The 24,188-nt window shown below is 36.7% G+C and overlaps 1 protein-coding gene across 1 annotated transcript; it reads right to left on the reverse strand.

Moving 5' to 3' along the window:
* Positions 1-306: 306 nt before the first annotated feature.
* On the reverse strand, positions 307-22,566 carry LOC139744943 (bactericidal permeability-increasing protein-like). The gene is made up of 16 exons (XM_071655356.1): positions 22,058-22,566; positions 17,410-17,521; positions 17,026-17,157; positions 16,264-16,337; positions 13,425-13,521; positions 12,331-12,394; positions 10,795-10,858; positions 10,178-10,266; positions 8,991-9,167; positions 8,429-8,494; positions 7,005-7,172; positions 5,385-5,452; positions 4,804-4,846; positions 2,091-2,154; positions 1,307-1,383; positions 307-530 (listed from the first exon to the last, which is right to left on the reverse strand). The coding sequence occupies exons 1-16, from the start codon at positions 22,206-22,208 to the stop codon at positions 489-491; spliced, it is 1,488 nt and encodes a 495-aa protein (XP_071511457.1). The 5' UTR covers positions 22,209-22,566; the 3' UTR covers positions 307-488.
* Positions 22,567-24,188: the final 1,622 nt, after the last annotated feature.

Below are 24,188 nucleotides of genomic sequence, written 5' to 3' on the forward strand. Positions count from 1 at the left end.
CCCTTATCAATATATTTTGGTTTAGAAGAGCGCAGAAAGTTATTTTTGTGAGTTGATGATAAAGGCACACTGAGACCAACTTAACTGCATAGAAGACAACAGTAACAGTGGATAACGAGAATTCGCACACACCACCTCAACCTCAACCCTCCAGAGTCATTGACTGAAGTGTCACAAACGGTCTTTTATTCCTAGCACATGGATGCCGTGAATGATCCTACATTTCTGATTGTTTTTAGATCAGTAAGAAACAAACAACAATACTCTCTCAATTTGGAGAGATTTGCTTTCTTCTTTTTAGCACGAAGTGTGTACCTACGAAAGCTTTGTCGAATGAAACCCTGATCAATAGATTACAATAAAAAAGAAAAGCCTAGTGGTGGAAGCAATGCGGAAAATGATGCAAAGCTTTTTTTTTCGTTGTTGTTCAAGCTGTATAGTTGTGCTCTCTGTGTCATTTATAGTCGTCATCCTCTCTGGGAAGTGGGTCACTCCTTAAAGATCAGATCGGTCCCAATCTTGATGAAATTCTAGAGTAAAGAAAAAAAAAGAAGAAGAAGGTATATGATATTATGATACAAACATAATTATACATGTGATTGTAGAAATATTGGGATGGTTACGTTTTTAAGTATATGGGTCGTTTGTCATTTCTTGTGCGAGAAAATTGCAAGTGTCACACAAAACAATAAATAGCATGAAATGAAATCACAGAATCATAGAAAATGGTGTGTAAGTGTATGTTGTTATCAAGCCGGAAATATATCATAATATACAAATGTACGTGTCATATAGGCCTCTCATGTTTCAAGAAAACAGATGTATTAATTCAGTTATTCATAGAACTGAAGTTGTCATTGAGGCTCAGACCAACCAACGAAAGTCAAGCCAATCGTGTTCTCGCGTGCAATGATTTTAAGTGGTCGCAGACAAACATTCACAGAAGACGCAATCAGATTGAAAAAAAAAAAAAAACGTCAAAGCGAGGCTATCTCATTACTCTGTGAAATACTGGTGATAAAAATGTTAAGATCCACCGTCACGGAGTTTGAGAGACTGATGAGAGAGGTTGAGAAGAGTAAAGCTTATAAACCCAATTCAAATGAATTTGTTGTATTGGGTTTTGAAAAGCGAAGAGAAAAACTTTCTAAATTACATTTCTTCCTGTGTTTGTTGTCGTTGTCGTTGTCGTTGTTGTTGACGTTGTTACATTTTTTTTTCTACATCAAAAGGCTAACTACATGCTATGGTAGAAGAAAAAAGCGGAGGAAGACAATCGCACTGAAGAACACGAATGATTCCTTACCTGACCATGGGTCACAACCGGGTTGCTGAAATCGAGATCATCTATCTGTGGCAACGGCACTCCAACTCCGCCAATTTCTGCACAGAGGAAGGAGTACGTACAAGCATATCATGAAGTGTTAAAAAAAAACATTTATGTTGATAATTCGGCACCTTCTGAGAAGCCATTGTTTGGTTATCATACCACTACATTAATGAATGATTATGCAATTTCAGGATAAAGTATAATCTCTGTTTTGTTATATTCATTTGAATAAGAAGATAATAAAAATTTGTGTACAATCCAATGTGAGACTTGAAAGACGATACATCTCGTTAGTGCAGCTGAGGCACCATAATAGAATTTGAGAGTTAAAATGTTACATATTTCTAAAATTACGTCTTCAACGTTACTGAAAGTTCTATCATTGTATTTATGTCTATCCTATATTCCTCTATTCATCAAAGTCATGGAGTACCGTTGCACATTACGGCCTATATTAGAGGTTGTCACGTCTTTCAAAAAAGTTTGATAACTTTTAGTAATAATTCGGGGTTTATTATACAGTAAAACACGTGTTAAGAAGGGACATGCAGTTCAAAAGATGCTGAAAAATACTGTTATGCAATTCTTGTAGAGCCTCACTATTTAGCGTTATTTTTCTTTTAGGTAATAAATACACCTATTTCATTTTTGAAATGTCTCTCAAAGCAGCGCTAAATGGAAGTGAATGGACAATATTACGCTATACAATGATAGGGATAAGGCATTTTTTTTTGTTATACGAATGGCGTGGGCGACTTACGGTTCATGAGAGGCAGGAAGTAGAGTGTGATGGCCGAATTGACTGCAACCTCAAGTAGGGTAGTCTGTCGCAATCATGAACATAAAGATAGATATAATCAAAATTATAAAATGATGAATATACAGCTGCACATGATTACGAATGAACAAATAGGCAGTCAGTCGATAACAAACTAATATATATATATATATATATATATATATATATATGTTGCGAATTCACGTATTGGCTCCAATTTAACGAAGAATAAACCGGTAATGCAATATTTCGCCAATATAGAGTTTATTGAGCAACTCAAATTTTCGGTGGCTTCCATCCACCTTCTTCAGGAGTCTCGACGCGTCGAGACTCCTGAAGAAGGTGGATGGAAGCCACCGAAAATTTGAGTTGCTCAATAAACTCTATATTGGCGAAATATTGCATTACCGGTTTATTCTTCGTTATATATATATATATATATATATATATATATATATTATCAATAAATGGATGAGAAATAATTTTCTCCCACACAAGATTAGCTCTAGTGTTGGTTTGATCTGTTTATTTGGTTCCGGGCACAACATTCTAAAGGTACTATGTTTCATATACAAAATATTAGCATGACTTAAAGTGAATGCATGATCCTAATACCAAATGAAGAACATTATGTGCATCAGAGGTAATTACGCAAATCTAGATGGAACTTGGAAGCAGGGTGTGTCACACCCTGCTTCCAAATGCACAACCAAGTTCACTTTTTAAAGGGACTGTATATAGTATTGGGTGAGGTGAGAATTTAGCTTTGAACATTTTGCTAGATATTTTTAAACCACTCTATGAAATGTTTAAAGAGCATACAATTCTGAGGGGAACTGAAATTTTATTTGATGATTTTTTTTTCAAATGACTGAGATATCCCAAAATAGGGTGAAACAAAGAGATCCTGATAAAGATCGTGGTCTGTCGCATTTTACTGTGATTGCTGGTTTGGATATCTCAGCCATTTCCACACCAATTTTTATCAAATGAAATGAGATTTGAGATTTATTTACCAAGCAAACAAACATCGCCAACAAAGTCACAACAATTAGTTGAGATATACTTTGGCAAAAAAGAACTGGCAATAGCGTACAGGCTAGTCGAGGCCAGTCCTATCAATGATATAGATTATATAATATCACGTATTTACAATATCCACAGAAGAATTGTTATATGTACATAATTACTTTCGCAATGATATCCGAAAAACATTACGGGTGTTTATCTTTTTGACATAATGAGGAAATCCTCTCCAAATTATACTGCCTGCATATGACAAGGCGTGTTTACCTGTTTCAGATCTGATTCTTATTGATTTATAATTCATATTATTTCTAAACCTTGTGTCACAATTATGGTCAATTTCAAAACAATAATCAGAGATATCCTGCGGTAAAGTATGATGGATTAGGTCAAACATTACAGTTCCAATTACAAATTGGTATAGTCTGTAAACATCCAGCATTTGTAAACGATGAAATAAAGGGCCAGTATGCTCCCTTGGTCCTTTGAAACAGATTGCACGCACTAATTTCTTTTGTAACAAAAATATAGATTGAAGATATGAGTGGTATGTACATCCCCAAACTTCTAGTCCATAAGACATACGCGTAAAACTGTTATTTTCCTCTTATTGCATGTTCTTTCAAATTTCTCACAAACACACACACACAAAACAAAGTTGGAAACCTGCACCCCTGTCTGAACCAAAACTATGTTACCAAGCCTTTAACCTAGAGAACAACCCCGTGTACTTCAATATGATAGCTGCATATCACACTTCGAAAGTTTAATTAATTTCCTTCTCAGAATTGCTTAGATATCAAAATTGAGCAAACTGTAATGACTGTTAGCGATGTGAACGGCAAATATTTCGTTTCAGTGTTGTAATTTCTCTTTGTTTAAAGTCCCTTTCCGTAGTCACTCCGCATACTCTGAAAATCCAACAAGATGTCACATGTGACAACTGCCTGTAATACACTCTGAGGTGTATCATTTAAATTGTGTGGAGAGATGTGATTCATGCTTTTTTGTCAAGTTTTGTCTAGAAGAGCAACAATACTTAACAATGTTTTGTTTTCCATACCACTAAATTTTGTGAACACTCATTTTTTGTTTGTCTCCAGAAAGTCATGTAGTATTCACAAAGGGTTATCCCTCTTTGATTATTTGTATTGTGTATATGTGCAGCAGACCTTTTACCAAAATAATTATGTGAGGACTGTTAGGCTACGGTTGTGTAAACAAAGTGTGTCAGGTGATGCCTAATCATGGATACTAGATAAGTCTAGATGGCGCTAGAATTTTCTGGAAGACTACATAGATAGGGCTGGCATTGTGCAGACTCTTCTAGAAATCGTGTTACGACTAATATCAGCTGAGTTGTCAAGAAAAGTAAGATCTTGGAGGACTTGCTCGTGAAAGGTTTATCATCGCCTGCTATCCGGATGTTATGCTTGGATGCCACCATAGTTTTTATCAATCGGTATTTGGAAGCCTATGTTTACAGCTTTATTCCGGCACTTGGTGGAGATAGAGTACCCTGGAGATACCCTGGAAAAGTGTCGCCATCTGAAACGTGCGATTTTTGTATACATGGACTCAAAGAGGAAATACCTGGAAAAGTGTCGCCATAATGAAGCGCGCCACTTTATGGAGTGAAAGAGGAAACCTGATAAATGAAAATACTCACACTGAACCGGCCTATTTCCGTCTTCACCAGGGAAATATCAGTGCTGCATAGAAATGTACATGAAAAATGATATATTCATCTGTACATAATTCGCTTCTCTAATTATGTTTTCACATAGTGCAGATAAACACTCGAGTGAGAATACAATGCTATGTAGGTATAAAACTCACTCATCTGTACAGAATGATATCTCATGCTAATACTAGTGGTACATGAATTGAAATAATGTCGAGGACAAAATGGGTGAACTGCGAGATTATTTTGATAAAGTAGCAATTTTGCTTTTCACGTCGCTGGAGACACATAATCTTTGCATTTTTTTTTGAGGGTTGAAAGAAGTGTGATATCAAAACAAACGTCAATGCAGTGTATGGTTGCAAAACCCAGATCATTCTTAATGTTAACATGCAATCACGGGGAGATTTTGATGTGATCTGCAAATGACAGTCTGACTGTGTACTTTTCATTTGCCTGAATCCCAAGATCAAAGATTAGGAGAAATATTTAAAGCTTCAGAAGTTCAATCACACGTTTCAAGCAACCGTCGTTGCCATATTATCAATGAAATGCCTAGGACCTACCTGAGTGAAGACAGAGACCACGTGATGTTGTTGTCTTTGAAACTCACATCAACCTCGGCAGCAATCGACTGCACGGCGTTTGAAAACAGAACGATAATAATGTCCAAAATAAGTGGTCATAAGTCACGTGATGAATAAGGCACGTCATGGAAAAAGAAAACAGGGCGGGGTGGCAGGAGACAAGACACGACAGATTACTATGTAACGTCATCTGAACGGATTACCTACGGGACATGAGGAGCTTTAGATTTGCACACGCGAACATTTTAAGACAACGATTGCGTTGGTCCTTTTCCTCTCCTTACATTGTGTTAGGACGCAGCCTACATTCCTCTTACAAAGTAAAATGGCGCTCATAGGATCATTGCAACGAGTTGCTCTCTGCAGTGTGAATTTGAGCGGACGGAAAATGGCCCGTAACTAATTAAAAGCTCCCTGTTATCTTGAATGACGGCAAAGAGATAAGACATGTTGAATGCACAGTTACACTTGGGCGATGATGGATCAAGAAACAAACCAGAGAGAATGGTCGCTACAAATTTATTACAGAGTCATTGATTATTGCAAGATTAAATGCTCCTTTAAGTCCATGCAGTGAAATTCTCCAGAAAGGGGAAATACATCGTTCAGGCCATTAACGTCAAAAGACTGTTGTGTGTTACCAAGAATACTGTATGTCTTGTTCTTTCTCTATATGTGTCTATCTACAAATTAAATGTTATTCTCTTATTACGTATCATACAGAGATGTTTGTTCCTAATAATCCATTCAAACATAAATTATGATATTGCAAAAGATGAACATTCACAATCAATTTTGTCTCCTTATGATTATGTGTGTATGATTGTGTGTGTGTTTTGCTGCTGTTTTTGCGTTTGTTTGTTAGGTGTTAAAGGGGTACAAAGAAATCAAGATTTTTATTCAAGACATCTGTATTATAACGTGAATATATCGAATATTGTTAAAAAGAGACTGTAAAGTTCTGGTTGAGGTGAGGATTTAGCTTTTAACGTTTTGCAAGATATTCAGAAACCACTCTATGAGATGTCAAAGACCACGCAATTCTAAAGAGTATCAAAAGTTTATTTGATGAATATCGGTTTTGAAATGGCTGAAATATCCAAAAACAAGGTGAAACAAAGTGATCCTAATAAAAGGCGTGGCATGTCGCCTTTTATCATTATCACTTTTTTGGATATCTCAGCCCTTTGAAAATTAATTTTCATCAAATTAACATTGAATCCTTCTTAAAATTACATGCTCCTTCATATTTCATAAGAGGTTTCTCATTATCTCACTTATGAATGTTATAAACCTGAATCCCCAACTCAACCAGTACTGTACAGTTCCTTTAATCTATACCAAGTTATGGAAATAAACTATGATATGTACGAATGTACGATTTGTTGTTGTTGTTGTTGTTTTTCCACCTTGAATGATGTAATTTTTCAAGTGTTGTGTAATTTGTGTATATGGACTCTGACATTCATAAAGTCAAAAACATCATGTGAATCTCGCTGTGTGATGATTATCATTTATGACTTGGATGAAATCTTAATAAACATTAAAAGATTTAAGCAATCTCACATAAGTCACCAATTATAGCTATCTGTCACTTGCCACTTTGAGTGTGAAGAGGTAAGCCAGGGTCTTGTTGGGCAGGATGGCGTACGGGGAGAGCTCCCCGACCAAGTTTGCGGAGATTCCGTTCTCTTTCATCGTTACCACTGGTGGTTTGGTGCTTTTGATGTTGATCTGCATATCCATATTCCGGTACATGAAGTTTAGCTGAAAGCAAACATCAATGTTAGGATAACCATGCAGTTGATTTTGTTATTCTCACATATAACACAAATGTCATTTCTGAGGGTTAAAGTGAATTATTAAACAACTAGAAACGTAGCTCATGGCGACTGGTATGCCTCCGCAATAATGCATGATTCACCTAATATATAGGCCTACAGTACGTCTTGACAATGTATTATGACATTTTAACATAATTGGCAAAATATTAAAATGACATTTTTGTCTCAAATGTGTTGAATGTTTCCTTTCCTTGATCTAGATTTAATTGGATGAATGGCTATATTTTTTCTTCTATAAGAGAGCATGTATTTGGAGATTTTAGGATTTTTACTTGACTTTTGACCCTTGTAAAAGTTTTTTTTTAATTCATTGAGTAATTTTCAAGATTTGGAGAAAAAGTGTAATTTCAGTATCAAATACTAAATTGTTAGTATTCTAACTTGGCCTTTGCCCTTGACCTTTGACTCTAAAACTCCCAAGAGAATCACGGTCAAATATAAATATGTACTAAGTTTCATGACGATACTTTGAGCCACTTCCAAGAATGGAAGAAGAAGTGAAATTTAGCACTTTCACTTGACCTTTGACCTTGGTTTAAAAAAAAAAACTTCCCAGAGAATCTTTATTGTCTACTACATGCATACACTAAGTTTCAAGAAAAATCCTGCAGAAATTGCATAAATGAGGGAATAAGTGAAATTTTGAGGAGTTAACCTTGACCTTAGACCCATGGCCCCAAAATTTTCTAGATAATCACTGGCAGTCCGTACATGCATAATTTTATGTACTAAGTTCCATGAAGATACCCTGAACCATTTCTGAGATACATTTTCACCTGAACTTTGACCTTTGAACTCTGACCTCATGACCCAAAACTCTGTCTAGAGAATTTTTATTTGGTAGTACATGTATACACTAAGTTTCAAGAAAATACCTTCAGGCATTGCATAGATATGGGGAAAATAGTGAAATTTTGAGCATTCGATCTTGACCTTTAACCTTGAGCATGAGCACCCAAAAATTGATAGGCACAACTTCGCCCACTCATACATAGCACATGCCAAGCTTCATTAGGATACTTCAAACGGGTTTTTTTTTCTCTCTTTTTGTTACGCTGTCCACAAAATTTATTACGGACGGACGGAAGGACGGACAACCCGAAAACATAACGCCTCAGGCGACACGTGACGGAGGTACAAAAACAACCAAATAACCAAAATATTCAACCTGTTGCTCACCTGTGGAATAGCGAACTTGTATGCAAAATTGCCTGTGTTCAAGTAATCCTTCTCGGCTTCGGGAACCTGGATGAAGATGAAAAAAAAAAGACAATGGATTGTAAAACATTTTGGAGCAGGGAGATCTTGTCAAGAACATTATGTTTGTTTGTTTGTTTGTTTGTTTGTTTTTCACACAGCAACATACATACACACACAAACACACAATGTATCGATAACCTGTCAACACTATGGTGAGAGATTCTAACACATGCTCAACGGACTGCGGGTATTACTGAAACACAGAACGGGATAAGATGGAAATTATTGCATACGGATAGCTGCACAAAAGTACTCAACATTCCCAGAACGATGGGATATAGCCATTGAAGCTGTTGATAACTGCAAAATACGGATAAACCGAAATGATTATTGCCGTATTCTTGTGTCTTCCGCTTTTTTACCCTCATAATTATACTATGACTCCTGACTTTACTTATCGATAATGAAATTCAAAATATAAATATGTAGAAATTAAAGCTTTGCAAAATTATTCAAGAACACCATCTGTTAGTACACTCACGTTGTCCTTAGTCACGTTGTACTGCAGGTATCCGACTTCCTGGAGTACATAACCGGCCGAATTGGGCAGGTAGTCGGTTATCCAGAGAAGCACCATACGAGACGTATCGGAGTCAGCCGGGACTCCAGGCACGGGAAGAGGACACTCCGTCTTACTGCCATGGGCATACACCTCCCCCTGATGACGTCATTTTATGCATAATAATAACAACAACAAAAATACCTACATATTCAACTATTATCAATTTTTCACAATATGCTCCTTCTACCGGCAGTGATTATGAAAGTCAAAATAATAGTTATCTCAGTAAAATAACGGTAATCGTTAGTATTGCTACAGTTACTGACATTATAATCTTCGACCTCACTTAAGGAGGATATACTGATCAAATTCGTGGATATTCACACTTACTCAGATAAATTTATCTTTATAGACACCAGAGGTCATTTTGTGGCATATTTTTTCGATCACAGACTAAAGGTGGGATAATGCTATCCTGGATTACAGCAAACGTTGAAGATATGATACATGTATGTCACGATATACGTCATAAGGTGTTACTGAAAATAGAATTTCATTTAAATTTAAATTTGAATACTGTAATTCTTTCATTGGCAGTACAAGTACGTCTACCTTTTCGAAAACGTATTCCCCGTATCTATACAATGCCTAATGAATACATGTCAATATTTGGATTATATTTTCCATTCATTAGGCGTTGCTAAGTCTGGCAAAGACAAAACTGGTCATGCTTTCTAATGTTTAGGGACAGCATAGAAGTAATGCTGCAAAAATATTCATTAAAATTCGAACAACGTGTTAGTAAACTGTGCTCAGCATATATATATAATTTATTTCATAATCTTATATATAAATTGTACAGATTCTTATTTCGTTCAGAAAAAAAAAAATCTGAAGTTCATAGAGTGGAAGTTTTTATATGTGATATCGACATCTGTTCATGAATTCCACTATTATCAGGTCTTTGTTTTAGTGTTGTTGTTGTTGTTGTTGTTGTTGCTCTTGTTGTTAGCCCGTTCAATACTGAATTTTGAATCCCCCATAGACTTATTACACAGGCCACCAGGTTCCCGCATGGAATGGGTTAAGGCAGATGCAGCAATTTGACGGAGATAATCAGTGCCTGTAGTATATCATTATGTGCAAGCACTTCTTCGGGCTGTTACCTTGTGAGCAGTGTTCACCGACCCATTGAAGACGGGAGGAGCCACCAAGGTGTAGTCTATGTCTGCCACATGCAAGAACCGAGCTTCCACTGTGTGCAACCACAATAGATAGATAAATAAATAAATGAATAAATAAACAAACCACAATAGAGTAACAAGCTGATTATGTTTGACATTGTTATCAATATCATAGATGTCGTTATCGAAAGAGCAGATCGAGCTAATCGATGGTACTACACATCGTAAAAATCAAGCAAAATCAAACATGTAACAGGAAAGTTTATCAATTCAGTTAATTTCATAGTTTCGGGTGTTTCTTCGGGGGTGTGTACTGTCATAACTATTCCTACATGACAGCTTGACAATTTGCTTGAGTTTCTCATTCAACTCATCATGAATTAAATCCAACTCATCTATTTTTAACGTGTGTGTAATAAATGAAATGGAAAGGAGATGATCTTTCTCAAATAAGATATTAACAAATAGAACATCTAATCGTAGATATGTGCTTTTTCTGTAATACAGAGAAAGAGACAGATATAAAAGGCATTGCGAAAAAGAGAGCGAACAAAGGCTGAACAAGATGTGTACCCTAAATATAGAAATGATTGACTTACTCTTCAGTGTTTTCAATTTGTTCTCCAGCTGGACGTTGACAGCATCCAAAACTTCTGGACAAACCTGGGTGTGAGGGGAGAAATACAAATTTGAATGCCTCTCCTAAAAACGGCAATATATCAAGAAAGAATCACATCTAGTTGAGAATATCTGCTGCTGCTGCTGTTGTTGTTTTGTTATTATTATCTTTTTATTATTATTACCATCATTGTTATTATTATTATCATTATTATTATCACTATCGTTGTTGTTGTTGTTGTTCTTGTTCTTGTTGTTGTTGTAGAGGCAAGGGGAGTGGAGGACAAGAAAGTGGCGATGAAGTCGAATAGCTGTAACAATGACAAGAGCTTGCCAATTAATTGTCAAGAAAATGCCGAATGCCGAAAATTCATATGCCGATGATGTGTTTTGACAAAGTATTTAGTTAGCAGTTCGTAGTATAGGCATGCACGAAATCCAGATATAGTTTTTACCCTCAACTAAAGAGATGTATAGACTTTTCTGTCCAATGTGGGGTCTGCTTACACTTGTTACGAGTAATATTGTGGTATCCTGAAGAAAATAAGATAATGTGATACTGACGACTGAAAGGCCAACGCAGACATAATCATTACCCATAAACCAGGGTATATTGGACAGTGACAGACATGTTGTCTGTGATGTCTTTAAACTGCTCCATACCAGCACAAAGAATGTCTTATCCAAAGGAAATGCGACGCCTTTGTGCTGGATTCACCCCGTAAGGAAATAAATGAAATGAAATGAAATGAAAATGAAGGTGAAAGTTCACTCCATATTCCAGTTGACTCTAACAGAGCAAGGGGAAATTAATCAAACAAACAGACGAAAAATCTGCCCCTTTATTCTCATCTTTTGTCCGGTTTTAGTGTAATTTCTACAAATTGGTTCGTTTGATTTTTCTCTATATATTACTCAAAGTCAACTTGAACATGAAGTGACGTTTGACCACTCGTCTGGCACCTGAGATGGACAGCGAACCTATGTAGGTTTTCAAACCCGTGGGCAAATTTGCTTCTCACTAGGGTTATCACCTTTGGTCATCCTGAAATTTCGTCCCAACATTACGGTATAGAAAAATTGACATTTTCGTCAGTGGAATCTAACATAACTATACTTTAGCGCAGTGACTTGAGTAACCTTAATAATATGAGCACGTTTTACTCACTCCGAATGGAAATGTATTACCGAGGGAGCTGTTTAATATGCAACAAAGATGAAAGTGTCGGCCGTGTACGCCATTAACAGTTTGACAGGTATACGCTTGCCCACTGTGTCAATAAACCCCCTGCCAATATTTGGCTCGTCCAATATAAAAGATTTGTGGATGGTTGTTTATCAAGCGTCTTGGAAGCACTTAAACTTGTACCTTGTGGATAGACCAAGTTATGTGTTCAATTTATATCATGTATAATTTGAGTATCATGGCACATATATTCTTTCTTATGATTTAAAAACGCAGAAATAAAACCAGCAAAAAATCTAAATATGCATCGAGCAGAACCACTTTCACTTACCTTCTTATTGACAGAATCCTTCAAAGAATCGGCGATTTCATGATCGAACAGGTTGTAGAGCCAACTGTGAAAAGCAGCGATAGATAGAGGGCATCTCAATGAAGGCTTCTAACCCTATCCCCATAACCTATGCCGCTGTCGGTAACATGTTCTCACAATTTCACCAATTCTCCACAAAAAATGAGTATGTTCTTCCCAACACGACTATCTCAGCAACCATTTTTATTATTCAGTACACAGCCCCTATATAGGAACTGTTTAAAAGATGCAGTTTATACTATAACTTGCCCCATCAAGAGTACTAGTAACTATCGTGGTTCCTTCATATGTATATATTACGCATAGGCCTATATAGTAAACTGTGTATTTACAACAAAATTTATGATTGGTCGAATTGCTGCCACTTGGCATTTATTGAAATCGTTATAGTTAAACAAACAGTTTGTTATGAATCTGTGTTATGAAAATATTTCATATTGTTTAATATAGCAAATGGAAAATGCTCTTTTATGCACTATTCTGGTCAACCTACACTCCAATTAAGGCATAATATTCTTTTTCGCCCCGGCATTCGATCTTGGTGAAATGAAACTGTACATGAGGTTATTATGCTTTAACGTAGTACATAATCTAGTTATATAGTGCATTCAAGATCATGCACCATTTACAATATATATCAGGGGCGGATCCAGGAATTCTGTAAAGGGGGGGGGGGGGGGCGCAACTAATATTTCTGGTGCCACTTCCGGGTTTCATTTCATTTTTTTAATTTTTATTTCTTTTGTTTTTAACGATAAATAAAGGGGGGCGTGCGCCTCTTGCGCCCCCCTCTGGATCCGCCACTGTATATATATATACTATGTATGTATATATATATATATATATATATATATATATAATATATATATATATATATATATATATATATATATATATATATATATATATATAATTATATATATATATATGACAGTATCCATATTTTGTAGTCAGTCGCCAGATGATGATATATCTAAATAAAAATTAAAAAAACGATGGATCAGATTTTCTCATTTCCACAGCCAATAAAAGCTTAATTACACAATGTTACAAACCTTGCCCCTCCATGAAGATCGACCTTCATCCCCGACACATGAAAGGAACAATCTGAGCTCGCGGAAGAAATCGTGGGACGACCAGTAGAGTCCACGCCTATACGATATAATAATATCCCGCATTGTTTGAAAATACTGCAAACAAAGAACTTCAGATAGTCTTATCTTCTAATTATTATTATTATCATTATTATGTTCTAAGATATGTAATCATTTGAAGTGTATTACCTGTGTATATTGATTGGAAATGAAAATAAAAAAGCGTGCAGGTGAACATGCATGTGTGAAATAAAATGAAATGAAAACAATCGTTTTTTCTTACTGTATTTTATCAACGTCATCTTCAATATCATTATCATCAACACCATTATCTTTGTCATCATCATTATCATCATTATCACTATCATCACAGTTCTCGACAATGCTACTAATGGCCAAATGCTGGTACCCAGAAAAAGATATAAAAGAATCATTTGTTTCTTGTCATGAAGATGGGAAGATAACGGCATACTTGCGGCCCATGAAGATAAACAAAAGTGAACGAGAGAGCGAGAGAGGGATGGTGGGAAGAGACGGGAGAGGAGAGAACTACATGATATAGCTCCCAGTATAAACCGATCAAACACACATTACAACATCACATGGGTGAGCAAGTGAAAGTGAAGGCAGTTTTATGATAATAAATGCCCTGTGAAAAGTTCTGTTTAAAATTAACCTCACCTAAAGTTACAACCCATTCCTGCCAGATGACTTTGATGAAAAAAGAGGAAGCATACAGAGAATGGTATAGAAAGTTGATTTACTTTAAACTTTGTATACATAAGAGTTACATAACTTTTAGTTTCTCATTATTTTCATGAAACAGCGACACGGAGGATACGTTAGCACCACTATGTGCGAATTAAATATGGCGATGACGGCATGAACTAATTACTTTTTCCGTTTTCTTGTGAATAAAAACAAAAACTGTAAAGAAAAAAAAATAAAAGCTAGGAACTTTAACGCTAAAAGACACTAAAAGTCCGTTATACTCAAAGATATGAATAATCATATTCCAAATCAACTCGATTATTAAGTTCAATTCACTTTATCCTTAAAGGTCTTGTTTACCTTTAGGAGCAGTGACTAAAAAATGCTCAAGGTATCACATTTGATGCATATGTGTAGGTCTGTTGTATCACAAAACATCCTACCGTATAAAATTTTTGCACTAAAGCCTAAAATATACGGAGATATCAGCATTTTTCTGATTAAACCGTAATGGTGGAGGTTTTGTTTGGAAACATTGTTACTATGACTATTGTTCACATTTTGTGTATTTAACAATACTTAACATCGATTTTACGGATTCAATTTTTTTACAGTGGTTGTTTCTATCCCGAACTCACATTTTAGAACTATAATTTAAAGCACTAATGCTGGGTTTTTGTTTCTTCTGCAAATGGTAGATTATGCCTTGAAGCGCTGGAGACGTGAAGTTTCAAAAATAACACTTAAAGGTGATTGACGTCTGAAAAGAGTGGCATGTATTATAACCATAATAGTAAGTTTTACTTCTGTTATGGACAATAAGGCATTTATAATCGTATCATAAACCGCTGCTTTCGACACAAATAAGAATAGCCTGTATGGAAAAATTCCTCTTTTGACTGATTTGATGCTAACACGCAAGGAGATCGGCAAAACCTTCGTCTATACTCGTAACACTTAATTGTCAGAGCCATGTAGCTCAAAATGGCGACAAAACGGTGTAGTGGCTAGAAATGACGTCGGGAAAGAGTGGTATACATTGTGCCATAATGGTAGGTTTTACTTCTATTATGGATTATAAGGCGTTTATAATCGTATATCATAAACCGCTGCTTTCGACAAGGGAGTAAGAATAGCCTGTATGGAAAGTTCCTCTTTTGACTGATTTGATGCTCACACACAGGGCGGTCAGCACAACTTTCGTCTACTTTGGTTTATTGTCAGAGGCATAGTTCAAAATGGCGACAAAATGGTTTATTCCCTAGAAGAAATCAAAGTGGTACAGATTGGACTCCAGCTTTTAGCAAAACACTGCATCAATCATTTATACTGTATCAGAGTTTCGAGTCAAAACTATGTGTTTGTTCAATCTGTTATGTCGACTAGGCTTGCTGTACTACTTTATTTGTCGCAATAATAAGGGAACTGACCGTCCAGGTCCATAATTGACAAGAGAAAAGTCGTGTTAATAGTCTATCTATCCAGCAATCATTAATAGACCATAAAACCTAAAAAAGATACCAGGCCTATTTGAAAAAAAAAAAGAGGTAGGATTCTTTGATACTATAATTTGGTGTCATTGGTCGAAGGCAATTAACTGGGCTATCAACAAAACAGAAACTTTTGTTATCTATTGGCGTTCCGTTATCATTGGGACAGCATATTATCATCGCCCATGTGACTTTTCTGTATATACTGTTCCAGCTTTTTTACAATATGAAATGATATTTTTCTTTGCCGGGGTATCGCCTTTATAACCAACGTCATAACTGTCTTAATATGGAAGAAATATCACCCACAAACGTTAATGCAAGCATAACAGAGGAAACAGACTGTCTGCATTTATCGGACTGTAATGAATGACGAAATAGAATAAGTACTAAGTCTGGATTTGTTGTTGTCAGCGACAGATATAAATGATTATTGAGTCATTATGTTAATGACCACTTAGTTCATGACATCGTACGATTTCCTGATTACGTTTAACAATCCCAATGTGAGCTGACGAAATAATCCATGTAATTAATGATTTTATTAGTTCATTCTGAGCTTTTCGCGTCCTGCTTGGAATGAAATTGATTTCGCTTACCGACTCTAATAGACAGCGTCATACTGATGGATGAGGCGCGAGCATCGAAAGATCCGGAGTCAGAAACGTGGATGCTTGAGGGATAAGAATATATTGAAAGAAAATTAGGATACAGACGGCAGATAAGATTCCAAAACTTTACACATCAAGGATGAAAAGAATTATTTAGTTTACATGTTTATGTCCACGTATCTTGTTACGTCTCTGTCATACACTGACGTTGTGAAGTTCTAATTTTGAAGCCTGCATAGGAAACAAAACTATAAAATGAAGCTGATGCTGCCGACTACAGTATTGGTAAATCCTCATATCCCTTTGTCAATATTTTACTATTAGTACAGAATCTGATGTATATTAGGTCTACTATGCTTTTTACGTCTCGGCTCCTGTAGAACGCGCGCAGAAATGAGCGACCTGAACTCGTATGAACTTCATCGTTTTGCTTTGGTCTCTCTGTTTGTTTGTTTGTTTTTTAACTAAATAGATTTACAGCAGGCATATTTTGTGTAGTTTTCATTGTTGAATCAAGTGATAGAGAGATAAATTGCAGAAATTAGTGAACGAGAAATGCTTGTGCGTAAACTCTGCGTCTTCTTGATATCCTGGTAAAATCATAGTCATCATTATCATTGACAATTAATCATCTTCATCTTCATCAAGGATCGCCGTCATTCTTGACAGGCCTTCAAACAGTAAAGGTCCATGGAAACGGATGAAAAAATAAGGTACAGTTCACTTTATGTACAATGGAATATAACTTACAAGCCAGTCGACTTGTAGTGCCAGTTCCCGTGTACGGAGAGGGAGATTCCGCTGGTTGTTAGGCGGAGACCTCCGGCTGATGGGTTGGTTGTCAAGGAGGCGGTCGGAATGTTGAATGACGTAATTCGTATGCTGGTATGAGCGAGGAAAATAAGGGGGGACCATTTTGATGTACGAGTAGTGTTACAATATGACTTAGTTATTCGTAAAGAAAAAATATACTAAAATCATTGCTATATTACATTAGGCTTTTTCCCGTTTACAGCATACTTTCACACTCATGTTGAGAATTAAAATAGACTTGTGTGGTATAACACACACACACACACACACACATACACACACACATACACATTGTATATAAACAGTTCCTGTCTTACGTACTTCTTGACCTCATAGTTGATGTGGCCGACCTTGACACTGGCACGGCCACTGACATCGGGAATGGTCAAGTGCTGAATCTTGTCCCGGAGTGTCTGCAGTCCCAAATCCCGGACTACGGATAAGAAAGAAACGAGGAGTACAAGCACTCTACTAGGAAATTGTTCATTCAGCATCCACGTGGTTTTTGAGCCACAGTAAAATGAAGGATATGCAGGCAGTAAAATGCGTTGAAATCACAATTGTATCTTACTTATATACCGGTTATCATGCCTTCTTTTATACGAGTCCCATACACCATTATTATGACATTTATGTGTTACATTATACTTTTCATACATGTACCCTGCAATGTACAGTATGTTTGTGTGTGGGTGTGTGTGTTTGTGTGTGTGTGTGTGAGTGTGTGTTGTATTAGACTATCATTCGTATATTGATACAAAATGTCTACTTCCTTGTATAATGGACTAATAGCAGACAAGCATTCGCATTATCGACTCCTGCTCACCTAATCATGGCATGATGAATACATTGTTGATGATCAGCAATAATTTATTTATTTGGTCCAGGAGAAGACCTCCAAAAATATGGGCTGCTAATCGCCAATCAGGAAACTACCAGTCACATAAACACGAATATATACATGTGTTTTGCAATTTACACTATTATTTCCTTCCTTTTGCAGCACAATAATGTGCGAATAGATGTGCAACGCATCAACGAATAGACTCAAACACACAAACAAAACACAATTTCTTCCATATTTTTTTATGAATGATTACTGTAGCATGAGGTCCTTGGTTCACTTCAGGGGGGTGTTTCATCAATTTAGTAAGCGCTGACAAGTTGTCAGCGCTTACAATTTCAGCAAAATCTTTGGTTTTGATTGGCTGGGATGCTCTGGTCACTGACTGTTACTATGGTGATTGTCAGAGACTGACAACTTGTCAGCGCTGACAACTTTCATGAAACAGTACCCTGAAGTGGCAATTATTTGAGCTTTCGTTGTTATTATGTCCTCTGTCTTTTGGTATAAGGTAAGTCCATTGACTAAAATGTGGAAGAGTCTGTGAATGAAAACAGCTAGCTGTTGTGGTGAAATACGTTTGCCTCAGGCACAAAGAGCATATCAGAAAAATAATGTCGCGGCAAGAATACTCACTGGAAATTATCAATTTATTCTAGTCTGTCGTTCGCGTCCTTTTGACGATGTACAGACATTTATATACCCATATAGATGAGGAGTGAATGTAACGGGCGAGCTAACAATGATCTCGACAGTGTTTCAACATGAACGTTTCCGACTCTCATTATGAGAACGTGTTTTGCTCTTGCGATATGAAACGTTTTAACTATACATGACCAGCTCAAGCAACAGACAATTAAAACTATAGATATGCACCGGATACTTGCGAATGACGTCACTATTTGTCCAACTTTGTGCAATTTTGATTAGGCCTATACTAAATTTTAAAGGTCCTATTTACCTTTGGAAGCAGTGATTTAAAAAATGTTCAAGACATCACATTTGTTGTATAGGTCTGTTGTTTCATAAAAACATCCTACCCTATAGATTAGACGATTTAGTCTGTAAACATTGTTATTATGACTATTGTTCACATTTTGTGTATCTAACAATACTTGACATCGATTATATACGGATTCACATTTTTACAGTGATTGTTTCTATACCTAACTCACATTTTAGAAGTATTCTAAATCACCAATGCTGGGTTTTTATTTCTTCTGCAAATGGTAAATCATGCCTTTAATAGTTCTCCCTTCCATCAGCGTGCATTCGTGCTTTGCCTGAAAAATAATATCAGTACTGAACATCCCATAGCAATCATTGGGGTGTTTAGTTAGCGGGCATGTCACCATCCATAGTCAATCATGCGGTTTCAAAAAATGAAAAACACAATTACGCCGATTGAGCTTACACTACGGTATGTTATTTCCCTGTGGTCAGTTTGATAGATTTCAATGAATCGCTTTGCAGTCATTTTCACTTTTGCTCTCTTTTCAGATTCAGCATAGTTCTCTAACATCATATCATACACAAAATACAATGACCAATTTCTTTCTATACTCTCACAGGGCTGATGTAGCTATACATAAATGCTATATATACCATTGCTTACCGACTATATATATTATTTTAGTGCAAGATACTTGCCATACGCCCGTGTTTAGGTCGTGCAAAATTTCCCTCGCGGATTAATTACTAACTCACAAGGATCCGTGTTGCTCCGCGATTAACTCCACGGACCATGTTGATTCTTTTCTTGTTTGGTTATCGGACACTTTGTAAATAGGACTGATGTGAATTCGACTCGTTGTGCGGACATCTTTGACAGTACATCTGTGGTTACACACACACACACACACACACACACATACATTTATATAATATATATATATATATTTGATTATATGAATATAGCTAAGAAAAAAAAGTATATATATAAATATATGTATATGTATTTTTTTTTCTGTAAAAGAGCCAAAATGGAACAGGAAGAATTATTCTGAAAATACATATCAGATCACACTTTTCTGTAAGATCAACACATGATATCCTGTAATGGGAGACGTGGAAATTTCTCTAAACCCTTCATGAGTACCGTATTTCAAAGATGATACCAACCATTTTGCGTAGTTTATCTTTCACCCAATGGCAAATGATATCATAATAATCAAGTTCGTGTATACTCTTGCATCATGTCTTCGGCCCAAAACACAGATTTAACGGAACTCTTCCCTATACATAATTCATGACCTTCACGAAAAGTGAACTCAAGACAAACGCTCCGCAGAAACAGAATGATTTCACGGAGTTTTACCCTACACAGTAAATTCATTTCATTGATTACAAAATGACATTTCATCAATGTTTCAAAACTGTCAATCAATCTATTCATATAGGGCAAGACCACTGGAAGTAGAATAGTACAGCTAGAAGTAGGTATTCGGCCAGCCGTTGTTACTCCATATCATTATCTATACTTTCTATTATTGGCCATATCTTTTCGAAATTCATCGATTTCTTATTCATTTTGTGAATCTTGACTGATGTTGCTTGTAGCATCCATATTTTCCACTTTGCCCTTATGGATCTATTAATTTTGTACCAAAACACAAATGAAAAGGGACATGTAGGACTCGTGCATTTGGTGGAGAAATGCATGGGTTATTGTAAATGTAAAATTGTATACAACAGTCTGTAACACACACACACACACACACACACACACACACACACAAATCACATTGAATTCAAAAAGTGTCTCTGATGTAGCAAATATGGGACATCATGATATACCTTCGTTGATTCTAGTTCATCAGCGATTTAATGCTTCACTGCACTTTTATATGTGCCAAGCTTGTTTTCCATTTGACTATTATAGTGAATGCCTGTCCGTCTCTAAACTAATTATATACATTAATTCAAGGTTGGGATCTTCCCACTTTAGTTTCTTTTCGTAGCATGTGTGTACATGGCTGTTTATTGTGACGACACCGAAACACCTGGACACTCTCGTTCGATTTTCGTACAATATTGTGATAGGCTTTATGAAATATAATTTTAATCATAAGAATAACATGATAGTGTAGATTAGTGTCTGAGTGCAGCGAGGAACCAATTATGTGTGTGTGTGTGTGTGTGTGTGTGTGTGGGTGTGTGTCGTTGGTGTGTGTGTTTTCCCATCTGCATCCCATAGTTAAGCAACAGTGCGTGCTGAAATAGTCAATGCACAGACAGAAGGTCATAATAATAGTAAAGCGTTACCAGGGCGATAGCAGCGCTGCGCTCTTTTTTACTCCTCTGCATGTGCATTGCATTATTGACTGGTGTACAATCAGACGTACCAGTACCACTATAAGCAATACATGACTGATTTAAAGAGCAAATGAAGGACATTGTTAACTGTACATTATGCTCACACGCTACTATACTATCCGGTTTTGTTTTGCTGTTTTTTTCTCCTTTATCTTTGACCTCTCCCCAGTTCGAACTGTAACCAGTTTACACTTTTGGTTCAGATAATGCGTTGGACGACTACATTCAAGTTAACAAAATCTATTTTACATGCAGTACAAATACATAATTAGGGCCTACCACGGAAATAAGGATGAAAGACTCATCCAAATGGATACGTACATATGGATACACAGAGATACATACGTACATTCATATAGATTATACATTAAATTATAGTAACATTGAATGCAAATTGTTACTATGACTTCAGCCCATTCCAGGAGTATATACATTCTTCTATATTATTGTATTTTTTGTTACTGAATCCAATCATTAATCGCTCTAATGATGAATTATGCTAAAAACAACACAAAACAAAAAGTAACATCGCGCATAAAAATTATGTAATAGACAAAGAAAGAGGCCACATGTTTGAAATACCCTTAATTTTGAAATATCCCATATAGAGGACGAACAGTGTTGTATTGCTCTTTCTTTACTTTACTGAATTTGAAAGTGTCCGATACGCACAGATATTTCTTGAAATTAACGATTGAATGAGCTATCAAATATTCTTGAAGGCCATTGTGGTTTCGCAAATTTTTGATGACAGCTTTGTCAACGATGCTGATTATAAGGCCCTACATTTTCAGCTATCTTCATACTCACGGAAATTAAGGCCTTTCTGAGTGATGCGAGCTTTGAAGCCAGGATTCTTGTTCCAGTCCGTATCGGCCAGTCCTGAGGCGACCCTCGGGAAGCCACTGGCCTGGAGAATCGCGAGGGACAGCAGCAAGAAGGCACATCCCACCCGCAACATGCTGAATTCTACCAACGAAGTTTGAGTATCAATGAATCCTATGCACACTGTGTGATCTACACGAGATCTACACTCCTACCGTTTGGCACTCACAAAGCGTGCAATACGTATGCTGAATGGATACTGCACCTGAGCAACGCAGTGTGTGAAGCGGAGATAAGAGCCGGAGACGTGCCCTCAGAGCCTTTCTTCAGACAAAGTTATTCCCGCCCTCATAAATACAGTATCTGCATTTTCTGCGCACTGAAGTGTTTTTAAATGACAGTGAGACCCTATCTTCCTACATTTCGAGGAAGTATAGGAATGAGGAAGTGCCTATCGCGAATATAACGAGAACTGAAGGGAACAATCATGTTTACGGGATTATAACTCTTCGATCGCGACGCCTGTTTACTTTGCGCTCGAGTTCTTTCGTAATGGGGGTTCCCCTTTCTACGTCCCTCATTATGCAACATGTGTGTAGACAACGGGGGTCTTTAGACACTGTAGGCAGGGAGTTATTTGGGTACACTTCCATGTTTCCACCAAGATACGGGCAAGGTTAACTTATTCGAGTTGAGACAAAACTTCCATTTTCGACACTGATGTGACGATTTGACCCCCTCTCCCAGCCAACTATAAGAGTAGCACGCAGTAATACAATTAGACAGCTTGAAATACATGACATCAGACGAAATGAATGAACTAAAAGCCGATTGACGATTGCGTGAAGATTCGTGTATGGTTTGCTTCAGCGCAATGAAGTATTACCAGTCCTCATCAAAGATGTAGCTCAGGTACAGAGCTGAGATTAAAAGTTTTATTGAGAACATACGACACCTATTAGAACTTTAAACGTAATTTACTTGTATGTCACTGTCTGCATTATCTGCAATTCTTTCTGGAGGAATCACAATCTCAGTATACTCATTACGGTCTCACACTAGCTCATAATCATTCGTACATGCAAATCCCCCTTCCTATCGGTGAATTTCAACGTGCATTCCATGGTTTATTATCTTAATTGTGTTGATCAAATGCATCATCTTCACCATTTTCGCCACCAAACAAATACAGAAGGCCTGCAATGTGTGATTATGATGAAAACGTATCCTGATTTTTTTTTCCTTTAATCATTCTCCTTCAGCAGCCTATCAAACACAAACAGCGGCAGCAATGTGATAAATACACATTCACACACACACAGACACACACACGTACAAACAAATCTCAAATACAAACTAAATTGTATAATATATTCAATAGTACATAGGCCTACTTCTATTACTGTTAACCTTTTAGAGACTACTGTAAGTACCAACTCGGAATGCTATTCACTTTGAGCGCCAAGTTTGCGCTCTTTGAGTGGCCGGCGGCACTGACTGGTTTAATCGTGCAAAATAACACATTCTTAAGTCGAACGCAATACTCGATGTGATTTTAGAGGGAAAAAAATTGCAATGCAAATGAATATGTAAATACGGGTCATTTATGTAGTTTTTATGATGATTTGTTTTCTACTTTTTTTCTTCAGAGTGGTCGGACACCCCCCCCCCCCATACCTTTCACACGAAAATTCTACTAATCATCCTGCTAAAGTACTTATACGATTAACAAGAAACACTAGAGTGCCCCTTCCTCTAAACAGAGCATGACCTGCATGTTTCCAAAGTCTTTTGTTAATTACTCAAGTACTTTTACGCAGTGATTGACAGAATGATGCCATCGGCAGAATCTTGGTTTGTTTTCTTTTTTGGTGTGTGTGTGTGTGTGTGTGTGTGTGTGTGTGTGTGTGTGTGTGTGTTTCTTTTTTTTTGAGAGCGTATGAAAGCAATTTGAAGAAATAGAGAAGAAATATCATAACATAAATGCCACGTATTTAGAAAATAAATTGGTCACATAGATGATCAGAGAATGAGCATATCAACACAAGTTGACATGCAGTTGCACTGAATATGTCGATTATTTAGTGAGCACATTGTTCCTTAGCCTCCATCCGCC

This window comes from Diadema antillarum, unplaced genomic scaffold (assembly GCF_040938485.1).
Source record: "Diadema antillarum isolate AM-2024a unplaced genomic scaffold, OU_Dant_1.0 seq00001221_RagTag, whole genome shotgun sequence".
NCBI lineage: Eukaryota > Metazoa > Echinodermata > Echinoidea > Diadematoida > Diadematidae > Diadema > Diadema antillarum.